Source organism: Micromesistius poutassou, assembly GCF_964030765.1.
Source record: "Micromesistius poutassou genome assembly, chromosome: 2".
Taxonomy (NCBI): Eukaryota; Metazoa; Chordata; class Actinopteri; order Gadiformes; family Gadidae; genus Micromesistius; species Micromesistius poutassou.
This window is the reverse complement of record NC_140272.1, coordinates 5,366,570-5,384,757: the sequence shown is the minus strand read 5'-3', so window position 1 is coordinate 5,384,757 and position 18,188 is coordinate 5,366,570. Positions and strand designations below refer to the sequence as shown.

Genomic DNA, 18,188 nt, shown 5'->3' with positions numbered 1-18,188 from the left:
GAACATTCCAGATTGTTTAGAGGAGCTACTTAAGTCTAGACAGAGAGCAACTTTAATCAATGTTCCCCCGGCTGCCATTATCTCCAGCCCCCAGCGGCCTTGGTACTGTGGGCAGCTGCCTGCGTTCCCTCACCACCTCTTGTGAGCGAACACCATTCTCCTCTCTCTCCTGTTCCCTGTGAGGTCCTCATCCATCAAACGGACTGGGCAGATGCTGGGGCGACACTGTGTTTATGCAACTTTGAGAGCTTCTCTCTCTCCATCTCTCGCTCTCCGTCTCTCGGTTTTCTCAAGCTGCCTCTCGCCAGTGCTCTCGCTTTCTTTCTCTCTCTTCGTCGCTTTCCATACCTCTCCCCCTCTCTTTCTCCTTCATCCCTCTCTCTCTCCCACTCTCTATACCTCTCTCTCTCTGTCACTCTCTCTATACCTCTCTCCCTCTATACCTCTCTCCTTCTTTCTCTCCTCTCTCTCCCTCTCTTTCTATACCTCTCTCTCTCTCCTTCACTCTTTCTATACCTCTCTCTCTCTCCTTCACTCTCTCTATATCTCTCTCTCTCCCACTCTCTATACCTCTCCCTTCTCTTTCTCCTCTCTCTCTCTCTTTCTATACCTCTCCCCTCTACTCTCTCTCTCCGGCTTCCTCCACCTCTCTCCCTCCCCTTCCTCCTCTTTCTCAATCCACCTCCTCTCAATCCCCCCGCCCCCCCTCCACTCCCCCACTCTCTCCCTCCTCCCCCCCCACCGCCCTCTCTCCACTGCCACGGTGATGTATGGCCGGTGCGTCCCAAACAGATGATGTGTGCAGGGGGAGGAAGGGAGGATGGATGAGGGAAGTCCAGCCGGCCGCGTGACGGAGAATGCAGCGTGTATAGATACCCCCACTGTGTCCATAACGCAGACCGCAGAGTGCCGGGATATTGTAGTCGTTAGGGCAGTTGTATTCTGGCGGGAGGGTTCTGGGTTCAATCCCCAACATCCAGAGTCTAGCTGAAGACCTCCTTGAGCAAGATGCCCCACCCCCTTCTTCATGCTCTTAAAAGACGTGCCTGTAAATAACGTTGCTACGATACGATACAATACAACTTTATTAATCCCCCGTAGGAGAAATTAGTTTGTTGCAATATCCCAGCATCAGTAGAAAAACACAGGATAAAAATAAATAAAATACAATAACAATACAAAGTACTAATACAACAAAAGTAGACGCTAGGGAAAATGCTAAACAAAATGCTTAAGTAAGGAAAAGACAAGACAAACAGAACAGTACGTGGCTTTGGATTAAAGCTGCTAAGTGACTAAATGGTACACAGGCAGTGTTAACCGAGTGTTAAGGACCTGAGTTTGGTGGTTTGTGTCCTGCTCTTTGTGCTGTTGTTGTTTTGCCTGGCGGTTTTGTGTGTGGAATATCGATTTATCGGCACTCTACACTCAATGTAAATGATGAAGTGCCGACTGCACGTGGTAATTACGTTTGGTTCCCGGCATCCAGCCTGGAAGATGGAGGAGCTGTGGAGATGGCCGGCTGCACCGCTGTCTAGTTTCATAAACCAGACGTAATTCTTTCTCTTTTCTCTTCTCTTCCTCTGCCTCATGCCGAGTGGCATCGATTCTTCGGAAGCTCGTGTTGGCTTTCCGTAAGGCCCGACAGCGTGCATCCCGGAGTCAACTGTGCGGTATGCTGGTTCTACACAACAGTACACAAGGGGAAGTTTAAAGCTGTGCACACGCACGCCAAGATTAGTTGGGCTAATTAATTTCTAAACTCTAGTGACTAGATAGCTTGCGGCATTATTCTCTGTTTGTCAGTGTATCAGTGTTACACTTTATTTCAGAAAGTTATTGTCCACACAGGCTAGTACCACTCCTTTGCTATTCAGTGCATGCCGAATACATTCTGCTGCAATGCTCAAAAAATGTTCTTGAAATACTACTGCAAAACCAGAAAAGACCAAAAGACTAAATACAAAACCATCTACTGATGCTGATAACGATGATGTTGATCCTCAGTATAAGTCTCTCCTAAAGTGCACTCTAGGCTTGATTTACATCTGCAGTCATGCGTCCCAGGCCAGTCAGTCACAGATACAGAGACATTGGGGACTATCCAAACTATCAACACAGAAAGTTCTGTTTTGTGAGTTAAGTTCTGATGACTTCAATATGCCACTTGTGTACCCTCTCTTTCAACCCACTTTCGGGTTTGCGGTGCGATTGTTTCCTTGTTTCGGCCCCTGTCTTGCTGTGCTGTTGATTAATGGGGTGAGGGGCAGGCAATAGGACCCAGCATCCGCGGCAGCTGAACAGCGGGCAGCCTGACATTTCCATACGTTCTCCAATAGCCAGTACCTAGGAAACTCATCTGTTACTGCCTGAACTGCAAGATCGCCTCACAGCAGGCAGAGGGGAAGACATGTAGACAGACAGATGGACCCATGGGAACTGCATGCGTCACAACTTAGCATATGATGAGCAGACGGACACACAGACAGTCAGGCAGAGAGGCAGACAGACAGAGACTGACAGAGATAGACAGACTAGTTGGACAGTGAGATAGATAGATAGCTAGATAGATAGATAGATAGATAGATAGATAGATAGATAGATAGATAGATAGATAGATAGATAGATGGATAGATGGATGGAGAGATAGAGAGATGGATAGATTTATGCCGTCTGCCTGTTGGATGGACAGGATTACAGATATGACAGAAATGTAGAGAGAGTTAAACAGATGAACCCAGAGACAGACAGACAGATCTATGTCTTCCATAACAATGAGGCCATTTAGAAATTAATTCAAAAAGGTCCGTCCTGTGGTTGTTTCTACTTGCGTTTCCTGAGCTCGTCTTCCTGTAGTGTCCTCAGACGCTCACTAAAGCTAAGAGTTTAGTTCCAGACTGTCAGACATCAGTATATAGGGACAGGGAAAATGATCAATCTATTTCTTAAACAGCAGCTTAAGCAGAATCGTCCTCCACCTCCCCCCCTTGCTCTCCCTCACCCTCTCCCCTCCGCCCCCTGCATCCATTCTCCTCCTCCTCCGATGACCTCCCCTCCCGCCCCTACCTCCCCTCCCCTCCTCTCCCCTCCTCTCCCCCTCCTTCCATCCAGTAAATAGAGGTTAATAACGTGCCTTCCCTTGGATGCCTCCAATTGGTTTCCAATGACGTGGTCTATCTCTCCCAATAGAGAGCAGACCTCATCACCAGGGAAGTGTAGGGGGGGGGGGGGGGGCGTGGCCGGGCGGACTCACCCTCCCCCCCACACTCACTACTAACCCCCCCACACTCACTAACCCCCCCCGTGATCGCTCTCCACCGGAGGAGCAAGCGGAGGAGCAAGTGATGCTGCGTGAATGGTTTGCACCTCCCACCACCCACACACATACATCCACACACATACAAACACACACATACATCCACATACATACACCCACACACGTACAAACACACATACATCCACACACATACATCCACATGCCACACACGTACACGCACACGCACGCACGCATGGACACACACACATGCACACATGCATGCACGCACACACACACACACTCACACACACACACAAGCAAACCGACATTGCAAACACATTTGCGATGTCACCTGTCGGTTGAGTTCATCTCATTCCCTTGGTTTCGTCTCTCTCTCTCTTTTGATGAGACGTCAGGATAAACTGTCCATCTTCCTTTGTCTCTTAATTGGCCCATTGTAAGTCCGGTCGGTCTTATCTGAGGACATACCAGAGCCCAGGATGTTATTAAATATCGCTGTGTGTCTGCTTTTTGCACATTCCTTTAGGAAGGCCGGGGCGAGGAGAGTGGATTTGCTTTGTGGAGCGAAGCCAAGACGCGGTAGAGAAATGATGGAGAGAACGAGACAAAGGAAAAGTTCAGCTGGACATGTACCATGAGGAGAAGTAACCTTATTAACACTTTCCACCTCACTCTGCCTTTGGAGAAATATGGTAATATGTGAAACTGGTCAAGGATTTTAATCAGGTTTTCTTAAGTGCATGGCTGGCCACAGTGGTGATGTAACCGGTAAATGCTGAACCAGTTTAGGTAGACAGTTAAAACAAACCGCTTAGTTTGCTCTCAGGTATAGCTGAATTATTGATGGTTGAGATTAGACAGATTAGATCTTCACTTGACCAAAAGCCTTCTAAAAGCTGTGTAGTTTAAGTGTCTTCGCTAAAAGCATTTCGTGGTTTCCAGCTTTTTTCGTGGTTTCTTGTCGTAGCTCCACGCAGGGGTGGAGGTTTGGAAGATAATCCCCCAGGCCAGCAGGCTTTTACCTGAATGCATACACAAAGTTCAGAAGTTCTTTATCATAGTAATCCTCGACGACTTGCTACTAGGATTCTAGGAAGTGAACCAGAGGGAGAGGAAGAGGTGGACAGAATGAATGAGAGACTAATGGTAATGGTATATAATAATGGTGTATAGCAAATGAGAGAGGGAGAGAGAGAGAGAGAGAGAGAGAGAGAGAGAGAGAGAGAGAGAGAGAGAGAGAGAGAGAGAGAGAGAGAGAGAAAGAGAGCAAGAGCGAGAGAGAGCGAGAGAGAGAGGGCGAGAGTAAGAGAGAGAGTGAGCTAAATGATGAATGAATGAATGAGAGTGGGATAGAGGGAGAGAGAGTGAAGATAGCCTGAATATATGGTGGTTATGTGTATTTTGCCGCGCCAGCAGTGCCCCTGGGCGATGAACGGCAGAGTCCTTGGCTGCTGACACCCGATCCTCCCCTCCACCGACACCCACCCTCCAGCCCTGGAGGAGGAGTGGGAGAGAGAGATAGAGAGAGAGAGAGAGAGAGAGAGAGAGAGAGAGAGAGAGAGAGAGAGAGAGAGAGAGAGAGAGAGAGAGGGGGGGGGGGAGAGAGAGAGATGGACAGAGAGAGAGGGAGAGAGAGAGAGAGAGAGAGAGGGGGGGGGGGAGAGAGAGAGACGGACAGAGAGAGAGGGAGAGAGAGAGAGAGAGAGACAGAGGGAGAGGGGGAAAGAGAGAGAGAGAGAGAGAGGGGGAGAGGGGGAGAGAGAGGGAGAGAGAGAGAGAGACAGAGGTAAGAGAACGAGAGCGGGTCGGTTCTGGATTCAGCAGTAATAATCATGTTAAACAAACATGCAATAATAATTGAACAATAATCATAGTAACTAGTTTTAGTCAAAGATTCAATTTCATGCAATCATATTACAACACAAAGATGCTGTGATTTAGAAAATTAGAATTTTTCCACGAGTCCACACACACACACACACACACACACACACACACACACACACACCACACACACACACACACACACACACACACACACACACATCCAGCTGCATCTTTCATGCACAGCCTTATGCATATAAAACCCTCATCTTGTCTTCCCGCCTCATCCTCAAATGTACTTCAGACGAGAATTTCTCCTCTGGAGCCGATAAGAGCTGGGGGAGGAGGGAGAAGTGGGGAAGGGGAGGGAGAGAGGGAGGTGTGGGGGGGAGGAAGGGAGGCGCAGGGAGGAGGGAGGGACGTGTGGAGGGGAGGGAGGGAGGAGTGGGGGAGGGGAGAGGAGGGAGGGAGGCATGGGGGAGGGAGTTACGGGGGAGGAGGGAGGCACGGAGGAGGAGGGAGGATGAGGTGCGTGAGGGAGGAGGGATGGACGGAATGAATGGGAGAGGGCAGGAGGCATGGAGGTGGGATGGACAGAGAGAGGGAGGATGGAATGAAAGGAGGGAGATAAGAAGGAGTGGGGAGAGTGTGGCAATGAGGGCGGCGTCGGTGGGGGAGACGGAGGGGGGAAATGGATGAAGGAGGAGGTAGTCACGGTGACGGAGGACGGACGGAGAACACCACAGAGGGAGAGGAGGGATTGTCTATGTGTGTATTCCCATCGCTGACCTTGTGTGTCCAATTAGATTAGCCGCCGCCAAACCAATTAGCGTTGTTGTTGGAGGGAGCTGTGGTCGCGGCAGACACGTTAGCACCCTGATATCTCCCGGAGAACCGGGAGGAGGAGGAGAAGTAGGTGCTGAGGTGGCACTTTGACGGCCACTGCAGCTAAAGACACTCTCTGTGCGGGCATAATAGGGAGAGGAAAAGCCTTTTTAGGAGTGAGAACAAAACCGTCTCCTAATGGAGTTTAAGAGGCTGCCATGATGAAGCTTCTCTGACTTTGTAACTTGGGGACGGATTTGGACACGATAAGTTCGGAGGTTTTCAGAAGTAGACTTTCACATGCTGACTCTACTGATAAAGTGTATGACTTTGGAGGAAACGGGGAGTGCTTGTCCATTTAATGAACGGATTAAAGTATCGTAATATTGGCTGTTTAGCACTCGCTTTGAAGGCTCCAGGTGACGCGTAGGTTAACTGTCATATACAATAAAAGTACAAGTGAACTTACAAAATGAGTTTGATAATTTCACTGCGTTAAAGTTTGCACCGTGCAAAGACCTAAAAGGATTTCCAACTCCTACTACAAAGGGAAAAACTTGACGAGGAAGCATTTTGGCTCTGATTGCGTTCCGAATTTACAATCATGTGGATCCCATCCTTCCACAGTGAAACAGCACCGGGACTCACACCACCTCTCAAAGGCAAGTGGATGACGTTTCACTCCCCTCAGATGACCCCCGGTGTGACGCACGCCGGCTCCGGCTGCAGTCACCCATCACTCCACCGCCGCCGCACTCCTCCCAGGTGAAGACCAACTGCACAGAGTCATTATTTACTCCAGGGGCTTGTGTGTGTGTGTGTACATATGTGTGTGTGTGTGTGTGTGTGTGTGTATGTATGTGTGTGTGCGTGTATGTGTGTGTGCGCATGTGTATGTGTATATGAGTGTGTGCATGTGTGCGTGTTTTTTGTGTGTCTGTGTGTGTGTGGGTGTGTATGCGAGTGTGTGCATGTGCGTGTGTGCGCGTGTCTGTCTATTTTTGTTTGTGTGTGTGTGTGTGTGTATTTATATGCGTGAGTGTGTGTGTGTGTGTGTGTGTATTTATATGCGTGTGTGTGTGTGTGTGTGTGTGTGTGAGGTGCTTGTGCGCCGTGGCCCTGTGCAACACTGGGGCAATGATGTACAGGGCCATCACGGCCACATCCGGAGGACAGGCGTCATGAGAGGCCAGCTGAGGACCGTGAGAGAGTCCATCCATCCAGCCCTGCTCAAGGGCAGCATTCTGGAGGTGATGCCCCTCCATCAGACTACTTCCTCAGCTGAAGGTGTGGGTGAAAGTACCTTTACTTTGACTTTCCTCCTTCCCTCGCTGTGGATGATCACAGAGCTCAATAAAGAGCAGAGCAGAGATCATACACAGCTGTGATGCTCCTCAACCCCGTCTATACCCCTGGGTCTATCGTCCTGGAGGTATGGGAACTTTGTCTTAATGTGGAACATTATGGGATACTTTTTCCCTTTTTAAGTGCCTTGTGGTCAGACAGACATAAGCTGCTTTCACATATGGACGTGCATCTGTCTATTCTCCGTAGATTCTACGTATATGTGAATGACATATCCTGACATTGGACCTCCTGAAAAAATACTTAATACTTAATACATACCCCTGAGGTAGTATGTTCTCCGGAGGAAATGCTAATTTCCTTATATGTGAATGAGCAGTAGAATGTCAGCATTTCGCACTTCACGCCCTATGGCGGGAACAAAAAACATTCCAGGAGCAGGCTGCATATATAGGAGAGGCAAGGAGACATACGACTCAAAACGTTAATGGCCTGGAAAGACTAAGAAGTTTTTCAGCTGCTTACTTTGAGGGCCGACAGTAATATACGACCGTATGGGGAAGAAGCTTGCTGAAATGGAAGGACACAACTCATCACAAAATTAAAATCCCTTAAAAAGCAGTTCACCACCATGGTAGACCACAACAAAAAAAGTGGGAACGACCACAAAACCTGCCAGTACCAGGATTTGCCAGTACCAGCATGGAGACCGTCATGCCATCACCGTCCAGCTCAGAGACATCTTCTGTCCCGGACACACTCACGCCGAACCCGGTGATAAGAAATAACGGTGACGAATCGCCAGTTCAGAGGCAGCTGTTCTTGCGGCATTGTAATTTAATTAAACAACACTCCTTATCCATTGTCCATCCCCGTGCGGTCTCTTACCATTAAATATGTTCAATTAAAATATAGGCTACTATACGGGACGTAGACCAACTCATTTCACGGATTCCTGTACGACCAGGATGCCTTAAACATCTATTGCATATGGGTTGAAAAAAGTATTTTGATTGCTTATTAAGTTCACTCGTTGCTTATAATGGTTTATTCGTTTTCCAGTATAATTTCCTTAATTTAGAAGATTAATTTTTGAATTGTAAAATAAATAAAAATTGTTTGAAGTTGCGAGTTTTTGAAATTATTGGAAGCGAGTCGAGCTGACCTTGCCTGCTGTACCCGTGGCCCAAAATAAAGAACAGCCGAGACAATATCCTCAATTCAAACATGCCGTTTCATTTGGTCTCAATTGGCTACGGACGCGAACTTGGAATGAACATGCGCAACAGGGATTTCTAAAGATTACTGTTCAGTGGCGGAGACTGCAGGAGCAGAATCAGGTAGAGCTAAGAAGGTTCTACGAGCGCTTCAGACAAACCTTACCAATGCAAGATGTTAAGGTATAACTTAAAGAAGAGGTTACGAATACCGGCGCTTTTGCCCATGGTAAAGCTTATTAATTATCTCTTTCTCCGGTAACGCAGGTATTCACAACGCCTTTCTTCATCGTTCCTTCTATTGGTTTCTAACTCATGCTCCAATCTTTCATCGATGCCTCGGATGTTGTGGATGCAACGAAATATCTGATGTATCGCTGCAACAACAATTAAGAAGATCTGCCCGTTCTGCTTCCATGCTGTCTGCGGTCAAATAACAACAAACCAACGTGACAGCTGCCGCAATTATACTACGTCATGTCCGAGCGACACAGATGTCTGCATTTCGGGCGTCAAGTGTGAATAAGTGTGAATGACCCTCACGGTCGAACCTCCTGCTCCACAAATGTGGAGAAAAGACGGAGGTCATATGTGAAAGCAGCTATATAGGAATATTGCGTGACGGCTATTAGCACATACATAGATACATAGGAAGGAGGCTTGTAGGCTAGTAACATAGCAAATAGAATATGGGTCTGTATGAGCTACGTATAGCATGGAGGCTAATAGCATGGTGAATAGGAATGGGTCTGTATGAGCTACATATAGCATTGAGGCTAGTAACATAGAGAATAGGAAAGGGTATTGTGATCATGTAGCATGGAGGCTAGTAACATAAAGAATAGTGTGAATAGTAGAATAGTCTGTATGAGCTACATATAGCATGGAGGCTAGTTATACAAATAAAGGTCTAGTATGAGAAACAGGGATATAAGATAGAGGAATTAGGAATGCTGTAGCCTGGCTGCTATTCTCAGAGCCAGACAGGAAAGGGATTATACTTAGAGGAGAAAATATTACAGATGTAGCAATGTGGGTATAGCACTAATATAACATTGAAGCTAACACAAACACAGACAGGGATAATGAAAAAGTGCTGTAGCATTGCAGCCAACTATGGAATGGAAATTACACAACCTATCTGTGCTGGGGGCTCATAGTAAGTGTACAGTGGAAAAAATATTTGTTCCTTTGTTTAGTCGTGATTTGGTAGGGAAGTTTCCTAGTCTATGATTTGATTTTTTCATAGTCTATGATTTGATTATGACTATGTGAACTTTAAGTGTTAAAGTGCAGAAAAGTTGCTGAAGTTGTGCATACAGCTACTAATGAGAAAAGGACAGAAACGTTAAAGAAATGTAAAGCATGCTATGGTGCTACAGTACGGAATTGCATTGTATAGTATAGCATTGTGTTATTTGTAATGCAACATATTCATGTGTATCTTGAGATACAATCGTTTCTTTTCTTCCATCAACCGACGGCGAAACACGACCTTGACCTCTGAGGAAAAACAGCAACACAGTTTTGTCTTCAGGAAATATAAAAAAAATAACCAAATCTTTTTATTTTGATGTTAATACATTCTTGGACAACACCACAGAACACTTGCATGATGGGTCACCGACCTCTCCCACAGCATTGGCACAGAAGCAGCAAGGGCAACATGGAGATACTGAGTACAAACAGTAGAAAACATACATGCTTTGTCTTTTTTTTTCTCTATTTTGCTTTTAAATATAGATCCATCGTTCGTAGTTCGGTTTGGTTTTTTCTTCTTCTTCTTCTTGATTTCCGCTGAGGACGGTAAGAGACTTCAAGACCAACCGAAGCCATATTCTGCCAAGTGAGAAAAATATATCCCAACTGTCACATGTAACCCAAACAAAAGCTTTTAAAAAACCAACAAACACAGAAAACCAACAGTGTATAGATCAGGACAGACCAGAGGAGAGGTGGCATTTACCATGTTGTGACGATTTCGCAGCAATCCTTTTATTTTATATTCTTTTTTTTTTCTTTTTTTTTTTCTGATTCAGTTTCAACATCAAACATATCAGGCATGCATTTACAACCATAACCACCATCGGGGCCCCTGGGTCAATCGAGGGGCCCCGTCTCGTCTGTTTAAACACAGTAAAGGGTTGTCTTCTCCGTCAACGTCTTCATCTTCATCATCATGGTACACAGACAAAATACTGAAAGAATTTCTGCATGTGACTATGAGGACGAACACACACACTTCAGAATGGGAGGGTGGATTTTACCAATTGGACAACAAACAACCAACTGGAAATGAATCAAAGGTTTAAAGGAATACTACAGGATTAGATGGATCCTGTTGCTCTGAGCTCTTGGAATGAAAAGCTCACTGTTTGCATTTCTGTCTGTGGTTCAGTCTTAGTTTAGAGGACCAAGATGAACTTACAGAGAACGAGGGTGAGACATTACAAAGAGAGGTTTTAGGTTTAAGTTCCAATTTTCATACTTTTATTTTGAAAACAATTTCTAACTAAACTAACCGCACAACCTTGGGAGACAGACTACCAGAAAAACCTAGCTTCTCTCAAACAGAAGAATATGGCTTCAATCTAAAAAAAGTGCATCCAAGAAGCAAGGAAAACCAAAAAAACAAACAAAAATAGATTTATCATCATGGACATCATACTCATCATCATAGTGTTAGAAAACTGTCAACAATCAGAGAAAGGAGGCCAACACTTACGCCAGAACAGACCACACAGAGACGGAGGGGGGAAAAGGGCGGGAAAAAACTTGCAGTTTGGAGGTACATTTAAAGATAAGTGGCTTTGGCGCCCCCACTGGTCAAAGTTATGTACCGCGGGTGCACTCAATCCACTTGTGATGGCATGCGGAGCTGACTGCTGTATGACCTTGGCAGTGGGAATAAGCCCGTCTTGAAGTGCTCAGAGGGGGGTTCCCCCTGTGATAAACCGCTGAACGGCCTCAGTTCTTCGAGCACAACCCAGGTGTGGTCTAAATCCAATGGTGCACAAACATGCTGCCTGGCTGTTCGGCCTAACTGCCACAAAAAGGTAACCACACGTGTTTGAATAACACCAAAAAAAGAATTGGCCCTTTGTCCTTCCAACCCCAAGCTTTGATATTGTTTAGTTGTTTTGTTTTCATTGTATTCTTCTTTTTAAGTCCTACTGTTCTCTTTTCGAGAGTTGACACGGTTTGGTCAAAGGAAAATTTCCCAGAAGCCTTTGCTGTAGCAGGCTGCTGATTGGCCGGGCATCCTTGAATGTGAGGTGGGCAGTGAAGCACATGAGACAGGAAACAGGAAACTATCCTCACCGCTTTGCTTTTGGGTCATCTTTCGTGGTGGTGACAGTAGCGACTGTTTTCGTCACTTTGTTTTCCATCTATCTCTTTTCCATCCATCTCTCTCTCTCGCTCTCTCTCACTCTCTCCCTCTCCCTTTAGGTCGCTCTGTCTCTCTGTCTGATGGAAGGATGCTGTCAGATCGCAAGGTCATTGTAGCTCACGTATGTTTTCTTTGCAGCTGGACCTGAAGAAACAGAATGAGAAAACAGTCAACGCCCGAGGCCGTCTGGGATGAAGGAAAAACATTTCAGAATGATTTAAAGTCACGTTCCTAATGCTGCGCAGCCTGATGAGAGAAATGGAAATTGTTATGAATGAACAACTGCCGTATCTCAGGCATGATGCTTTGTCTCTTTTTAAATCTCTAGTTCTTGAAGCATGGACTGTGTGTCGCTCAAACCCAAACAAGCCTCAATCGACCGAAAACTGTGTAGAAAGTGCTCATCAATACCTATGTAAGTTCCTTTGCATATTCCGGCTGATTTAAAAAGTAGTGTTGATTAATATTGAAATTATTTTATTTTGTTTTAATTGAAGTTTGGGTGGTCCTAGTGAATATGACCCTTATTGACCAACGTTCTAAATGATTCCAGCTATTTTAGCTCGACTCACGTATTTCACACGTCAGAGTCAGAATATAAAAATCAAGGTTTCCAGTTCTTCAACGGTTCCTGCCTATAGCCTTGGCATCACTTCAAACTTCAAACTTTGAGAGTCAAAGAATGAATACGTCGGGGGTTCAAGGGTTCTTCAAATATTTTGTCGGAGTATAGAAAAATCTCAGTTCCTCCTCGGCTTTCTACCCCCGTCGCGGGCTCGGGGCAGAACCACCGCCATCCATCACGGCGCAGAGATAAAGATGCTAAGGTGACATATTGTGCATATTAAAGGACTGATGCTGTCATTGAACCTCCCTGACATCTCCATAATGGCGTCTTATTCACACAGGAAGCAGTCAATTACGGCAGGCTGGCGAGGCACCGCTATTACCATGGTTACAGTGACAGGTGTGCGTTAAACTTCATTGTACGTTTGCGTGTCCGGGCCAAGGACAAAATTATACATAATGCATTTGTGATGGTTGTTTATTCTCTCGCTGATTGAGGGCAGCCTTCAGAAGTGAATTAGAGGGGATTCTGGTTAAGGGAAAGGTGTTTTTCTGGCCCAGGGTGATTAAGGGTGGTCACTTATGTACCACCACTGTTATGTTGAGTAACCCACGGGAACAGCGCAAGCCTTGGTTATTCTTGATTTTCTTCACTCGAAATCAACTCGGGCAATCAGTTATTGAAGACTAGGCAGGTGATGTTTTCTTAGGGGAAATAATGAATCTCACTCTGTGGTAGGGGCTCAAGGTAACTCAGTTTACTCTAGATTTGTGTGTCATTATTTTTATATTCATATTATGTGTTGTCACCATTTTGCCATTTTTTGACTTTAAAATGACTTTAACAACTGGAAAATACACATTTAATCATTTCATATGTAATTGTGTATTCCCCAGTTTAAAGGAATACAACTGAAAGTCAAAATAGACACACTCTCCCTCAAGACGATTGAACAGACACATCTTCTCTCCGGTCTCTAACGGTCGGCTTTCTTCCCAGACAGAAGGCGGCGATTGGGGGTTTGCAGGAAGTCTTCAAACGAGCCATGCAGAGCTTCACAAAGAGACGCTTTACACACATCTTTGTTGTGGTGGGAATTGGCTTTTTTGTCATAAAGAAAGGCGAGAGGTATTATGAGGAATAAAGAAAAGATCCTGGCTTTCTGCGGAGAGCGAGTGGCTGAGCAGCCAGACGGATCGGTCCAGATATAAGGCTTTATTTGGGGGGGGGGGGGGGGGGTTTAGGAGCGCACAGAAGGGAGTTCCATGGGGAAGGACAGACATTCATGGGGAGAGAGCCAGGGAATAGATGGAGTCCTACTGTCGGATACAGGGGTTTAATGCGGGATAAGTCTATGGCCTGGGAGGTGAGAGGGATATATTTGTATGATACCAGGTGTTGGGGGGGTAAAATCCTATTTTCAAGAAAAAACAGGAATCTCAATTGAGGGTGAAAAAAGCTCATTGTTTGTATGCTTGTTTTGGATCAAGCAGGACAACATCTTGAAATGAAATTGGCTTCCTGCCTTGGCAGACTCATTCTTATTGAATGACCTATGTTGTTCAATGGTTGGCAGAATTTGCTCCTCTTGAAAACGATGTTTTCCCCAGTCCAATACAAAGTTAAAAAAAGTTTCTGAAAACGGTCGGGCGTAACTCCCAATCTCAGTCAAAGAGCAGGAACGCCAATTCTCTGAGAATATGAAGGAGATGGCATAGCAGAAACCGAAGGAGGAGAGAGACAGCTGAACAAGGAGCAGGGGGAGTGAGCAGCTAGTGAGGGGGAGAGAGGGGGAGGCAGAGCCAGGGAGGTATGGAGGGGAGAGAGCAGGCTCCACTGGCTCAGACCAACAGATGGCCCTCAAACTCAGCTGGGAACCTGCCTGGGACCAACAGAGACTGGAGCCCACTGATTGATGCATTATGATTATCCACCAGCCAGCCAGGAATACCAGATAGGATACGACGGAATCTCTCCCTCTCTGTATACTCACTCTCTCGCTCTGTCTCCCCTTCCCTCTCTTGTTCTCCCTCTCTGTCTCTCGTGTCTACGCCTCCCTACTCGCTTTCTCTCCTCCCTTCTCTCTGTCTCTCATGTCTACCATCTCCCCTCTCTATTTACTCCGTCTTTCTCCCTCAATGTCTCTATACTCTCTCCCACCTGTCTCCCCCTTTTTCTCTATATCCATCTGCTCCTTCCTCCCCTCTTTTCCCCCCGCTCTCTCCTCACTCCCTCACATCACTACTTTTCCTCTCTCTCTCTCATTAGTCGCTGTCCGATTCTGTTCCCCTCGTCGTCTCTCGTCGATCTGTCTCCATTACCGCCTCTCTTTCTCCCCCTAATGCTCATCCTTTTCTGCGGTCTCTCCTCCACGCTCTGTCGCTCACTTTCTCTCTGTCACTCACCCCTTAACGCATGCTGCTTCTTTCTCCCTTTCTCTCTCTACCTTCCAATTCTTCTCTCTTGCACCCCCACCATACTACTGTCTATCTATCTCTCTCTCTCTCTCTACCCAACCCTCTCTCTCTCTCTCTCTCTTGCATTCCCCCTCTTTCTCTTGCACCCTCTTTCTCCCTCTATCTATCTCTATATCTTTCAACTGCTTTGCGGGTCTCTCATCTCTCTCTCTCTCTCTCTCTCTCTCTCTCTCTCTCTCTCTCTCTCTCTCTCTCTCTCTCTCTCTCTCTCTCTCTCCCAGGAACTGTATATGATCTGGGCTCCAGAGGTAGCAGTGGTGCTGGAGCTGGTGGAGGTAGTGGGTGGTGCAGGGCTGGTGTAGGGCTGGTGGGGTCAGTCATATGAGAACAGTGGGCTCTGGTAGCAGCATGCGTGGGGCACCACGGGGATGCAGTATATCTGCCACTCAAACTGATTGGCATGTTCTGCCGTCCCCTCTCGTCTCTCCCTGGTCATCTTAAAGTTACAAGTAAATCGAGAAGGCGGAGGGGAGGAGATTCACAGGTCTTTGAGCATTCCACCTGTGTGCTCTCTCTCTCTCTCTCTCTCTCTCTCTCTCTCCCTCTGTCTCCCCCCTTCTCCTCCTCCTTCCTTCTCTATTCATCATGTATTCTCTCTCTATCCGTTTTCTTTCTCGACCTATCTATCCTCTCCATACCTCCACCTGTTGAAGTCTCTATTATTCTTTCTCCACAACTCTTAACCATTCTTTACCATTTCCCTGACATTTTTGTCTCTCTGTGCAATGCATACCTGGCCTTGCTCCCCCACTCCCTCCCTCTCTCTCTCACCTCTCACTCTCTCTCTCTCTCTCACACTCTCTCTTTCTTCTTGAACAGGAAGAGGAAATGGATCAAGAAGTCAGGGGAGGAAAGCAGTAGTAGAAGGTGAATGTCCTCTTACCTCTGATACATTATGAAATTAGCCTGTCAGGGGGAAGAACACATGAGCTTAGGTGAGATTCCGGAGGACCAACAAGAGACCACCCCCCCTCCCCCTGCCCCACCACACCCCACACAGACATTACCCCTCCATGCGTTGGCCATTCGATCTCATAGGCATGAGCATTATCAACAGTAACTGATTAAACATTCAGATTGTTTATGTGATTGTCTTATGTGGTGTGTGATGTGTCTGAGTAAATGTCTGAGCAGAATACATCAAATCCAATTAGACGTGGCAGTAACTGATTTGTGGCACTTGCATTGCCCAATAAAGTTTGTTTGGCAAACAAATTGTTGAAAGTTTTAGAGCAGTTTTCCCATAAATATAGATGTTGTGACATTGCCTTTGGTGAATGAAGGAAACAAAGTGATACATACAGTCAGATAATCTAACAGTAAGATGTATTCCAGTGGTGCAGGCGGCTGTATATATGCCAGTGCAGAAGAAACTAAAAAATACTGCGGCAAAAACAGCTGGAGGCATACACATGGGCAGCTTTCTGCTGGGACTTTATGGATGTGGTGATAAATAAACTATAGCTAATGTACATTATTGAAACACTGCTCTCTGAGTGGGATTGGGCTGTATGACAACAGTGATGTATTGTCGAATATCACCCACGCTATTCCACTAACTAGCATTACACACATATGATGTATAAGTCAAGCTGATGTTTACAACGTCGACTACTTTTTGCCATTTTATGAGCCATTTTGGTGTGTATTATAAAGGCGTCAAGTTCTGAAAATGTGATATATGTTATTACGTATATATGTATATATAATATGATATGTTCATATTTATTTAGTTTCACATTGATGTGTTCAATGTACGATAGTAGTAGAATATGAATATTATGTTATTCTTTTGTTGCAAATGTACTAAATATAACATATAAAAACATATAAAAACAAAAACATTGCATTGATTTTGGACTTTGGGAATGTACTACGTACGACATATTGTGTACTTTGCCCAAAATACAACTCAGATGCAACGTTTCAAACTGCAGTCCATGCAATTCATGGCAGGTTTAAGCGTGTGCTCTTAAACAGAGCCCGGGTCGAAAACACAAACCCTGTGCTAAGCAACGCGTGTTACGCACATGCAAACATGCACAGGTTTGTTTTAAAGTGGTCACAAGACATCACTTTCAATGTATATCTTTTGCGTTTAATATAGGATACAATTTCAAGATTTTGTTATTATGGGATTCTCTCCTTTCAGTTCTTGTGATTGACGCCAGGAAACAAAGCAGCAGTTGGTGCAAGAGTTAGCATTCTCCCACGTAGCATTATTTCAGTAGCCATTCACGTTTTAATTCAGTGAATCAAGGAAGTCCAAATAACTGAAAATACTTTTGAAACTATTGCATAGCTCAGCAACGTTTCATGTTAAAGGGGAACTGTCGCGCCAAATGTCAAACGTTTCGAGCAAACGACGTGGGTCTTGCGGACAGAGACGTTGGCGGCAATAACCAGCGGTACTTGACTGTTTTACAATGCAGCTGCGCGCCTTGGCAGTTCTCCTTTAACAAAGTATCATCGCCTTCCTTGAACCGAACCAAAGAATGCAACCCAGCTTAGCAAATCAAGACCCCCCCACACCCCGCCCTCTTATGACACGCTCCTTCCCTTCTTCCTTGTTTTCATCCAATCTATACATTTATTTTCTTCTTAAAGGTCCCATATTATATCACCAGGTGTGATTAGCCATTACAAGACGTTTTGAAAAGCTGGCTCTTCTGACATCAAGTGGGTGTGTCCACCTAGATGTATGACGGATAGATGAGCAACGTTTGCCACAGTCGACTGGGTAGGCTGGTAGACTGATCACACATCTAGGTGGACACGCCCACCTGTGATGTCACTAGAGGCAGATTTTCCAAACGGCTTGTTATGGCTAATCACACTCACACGTGGTGGCATAATACAGGACCTTTAATAGAAAAAAAAATGACACAAAGTCAGCCAGTGCCTTGGTGTATCATTAGCAGTACAGTTGATCTTTGTTCAAACACATGCAAAAATATTATTAATATCTATATAATATATAATATATAATATATTAGATAATATTGCAGTGCGGCCGTGCCGTATCACTGGGCCACTCACTGTTGGGGTCGGCGTTGTCACACAGCTCCGTCTTGGCCTCGCCGTTGGGCCGGTCGCTGGCCTTGTGGGACAGGCGGGAGGACATGGTGGCCGCGGTGGCCACCGCCTTGAAGGAGCGCTTCCTCTTCTGCACGTTGAGCTCCGGGTGCAGCAGGATGACGTACACCTTGGGCATGTACAGCATGCCCAGCGCCACCGAGGCACTCAGGTTCATGGAGATGGTCAGCGTGGTGGTCTGGATGTACAGCTGGTGAGGGAGGGGAGA

At 45.9% G+C, this 18,188-nt stretch overlaps 1 protein-coding gene across 1 annotated transcript in view; it reads right to left on the bottom strand.

Moving 5' to 3' along the window:
• Positions 1–11,933: 11,933 nt before the first annotated feature.
• The window catches only part of grm7 (glutamate metabotropic receptor 7), a gene marked incomplete at its 3' end in the record, with an annotated part of 134,843 nt that continues 128,588 nt past the window's right edge, over positions 11,934–18,188 (bottom strand). The window contains exons 8-9 of the mRNA XM_084464851.1: positions 17,924–18,170; positions 11,934–11,983 (exon numbers count right to left, since the gene is read on the bottom strand). Of these exons, the coding sequence (XP_084320977.1) occupies positions 11,934–11,983; positions 17,924–18,170 (297 nt within the window). The remainder of the gene's footprint in view (positions 11,984–17,923; positions 18,171–18,188) is intronic.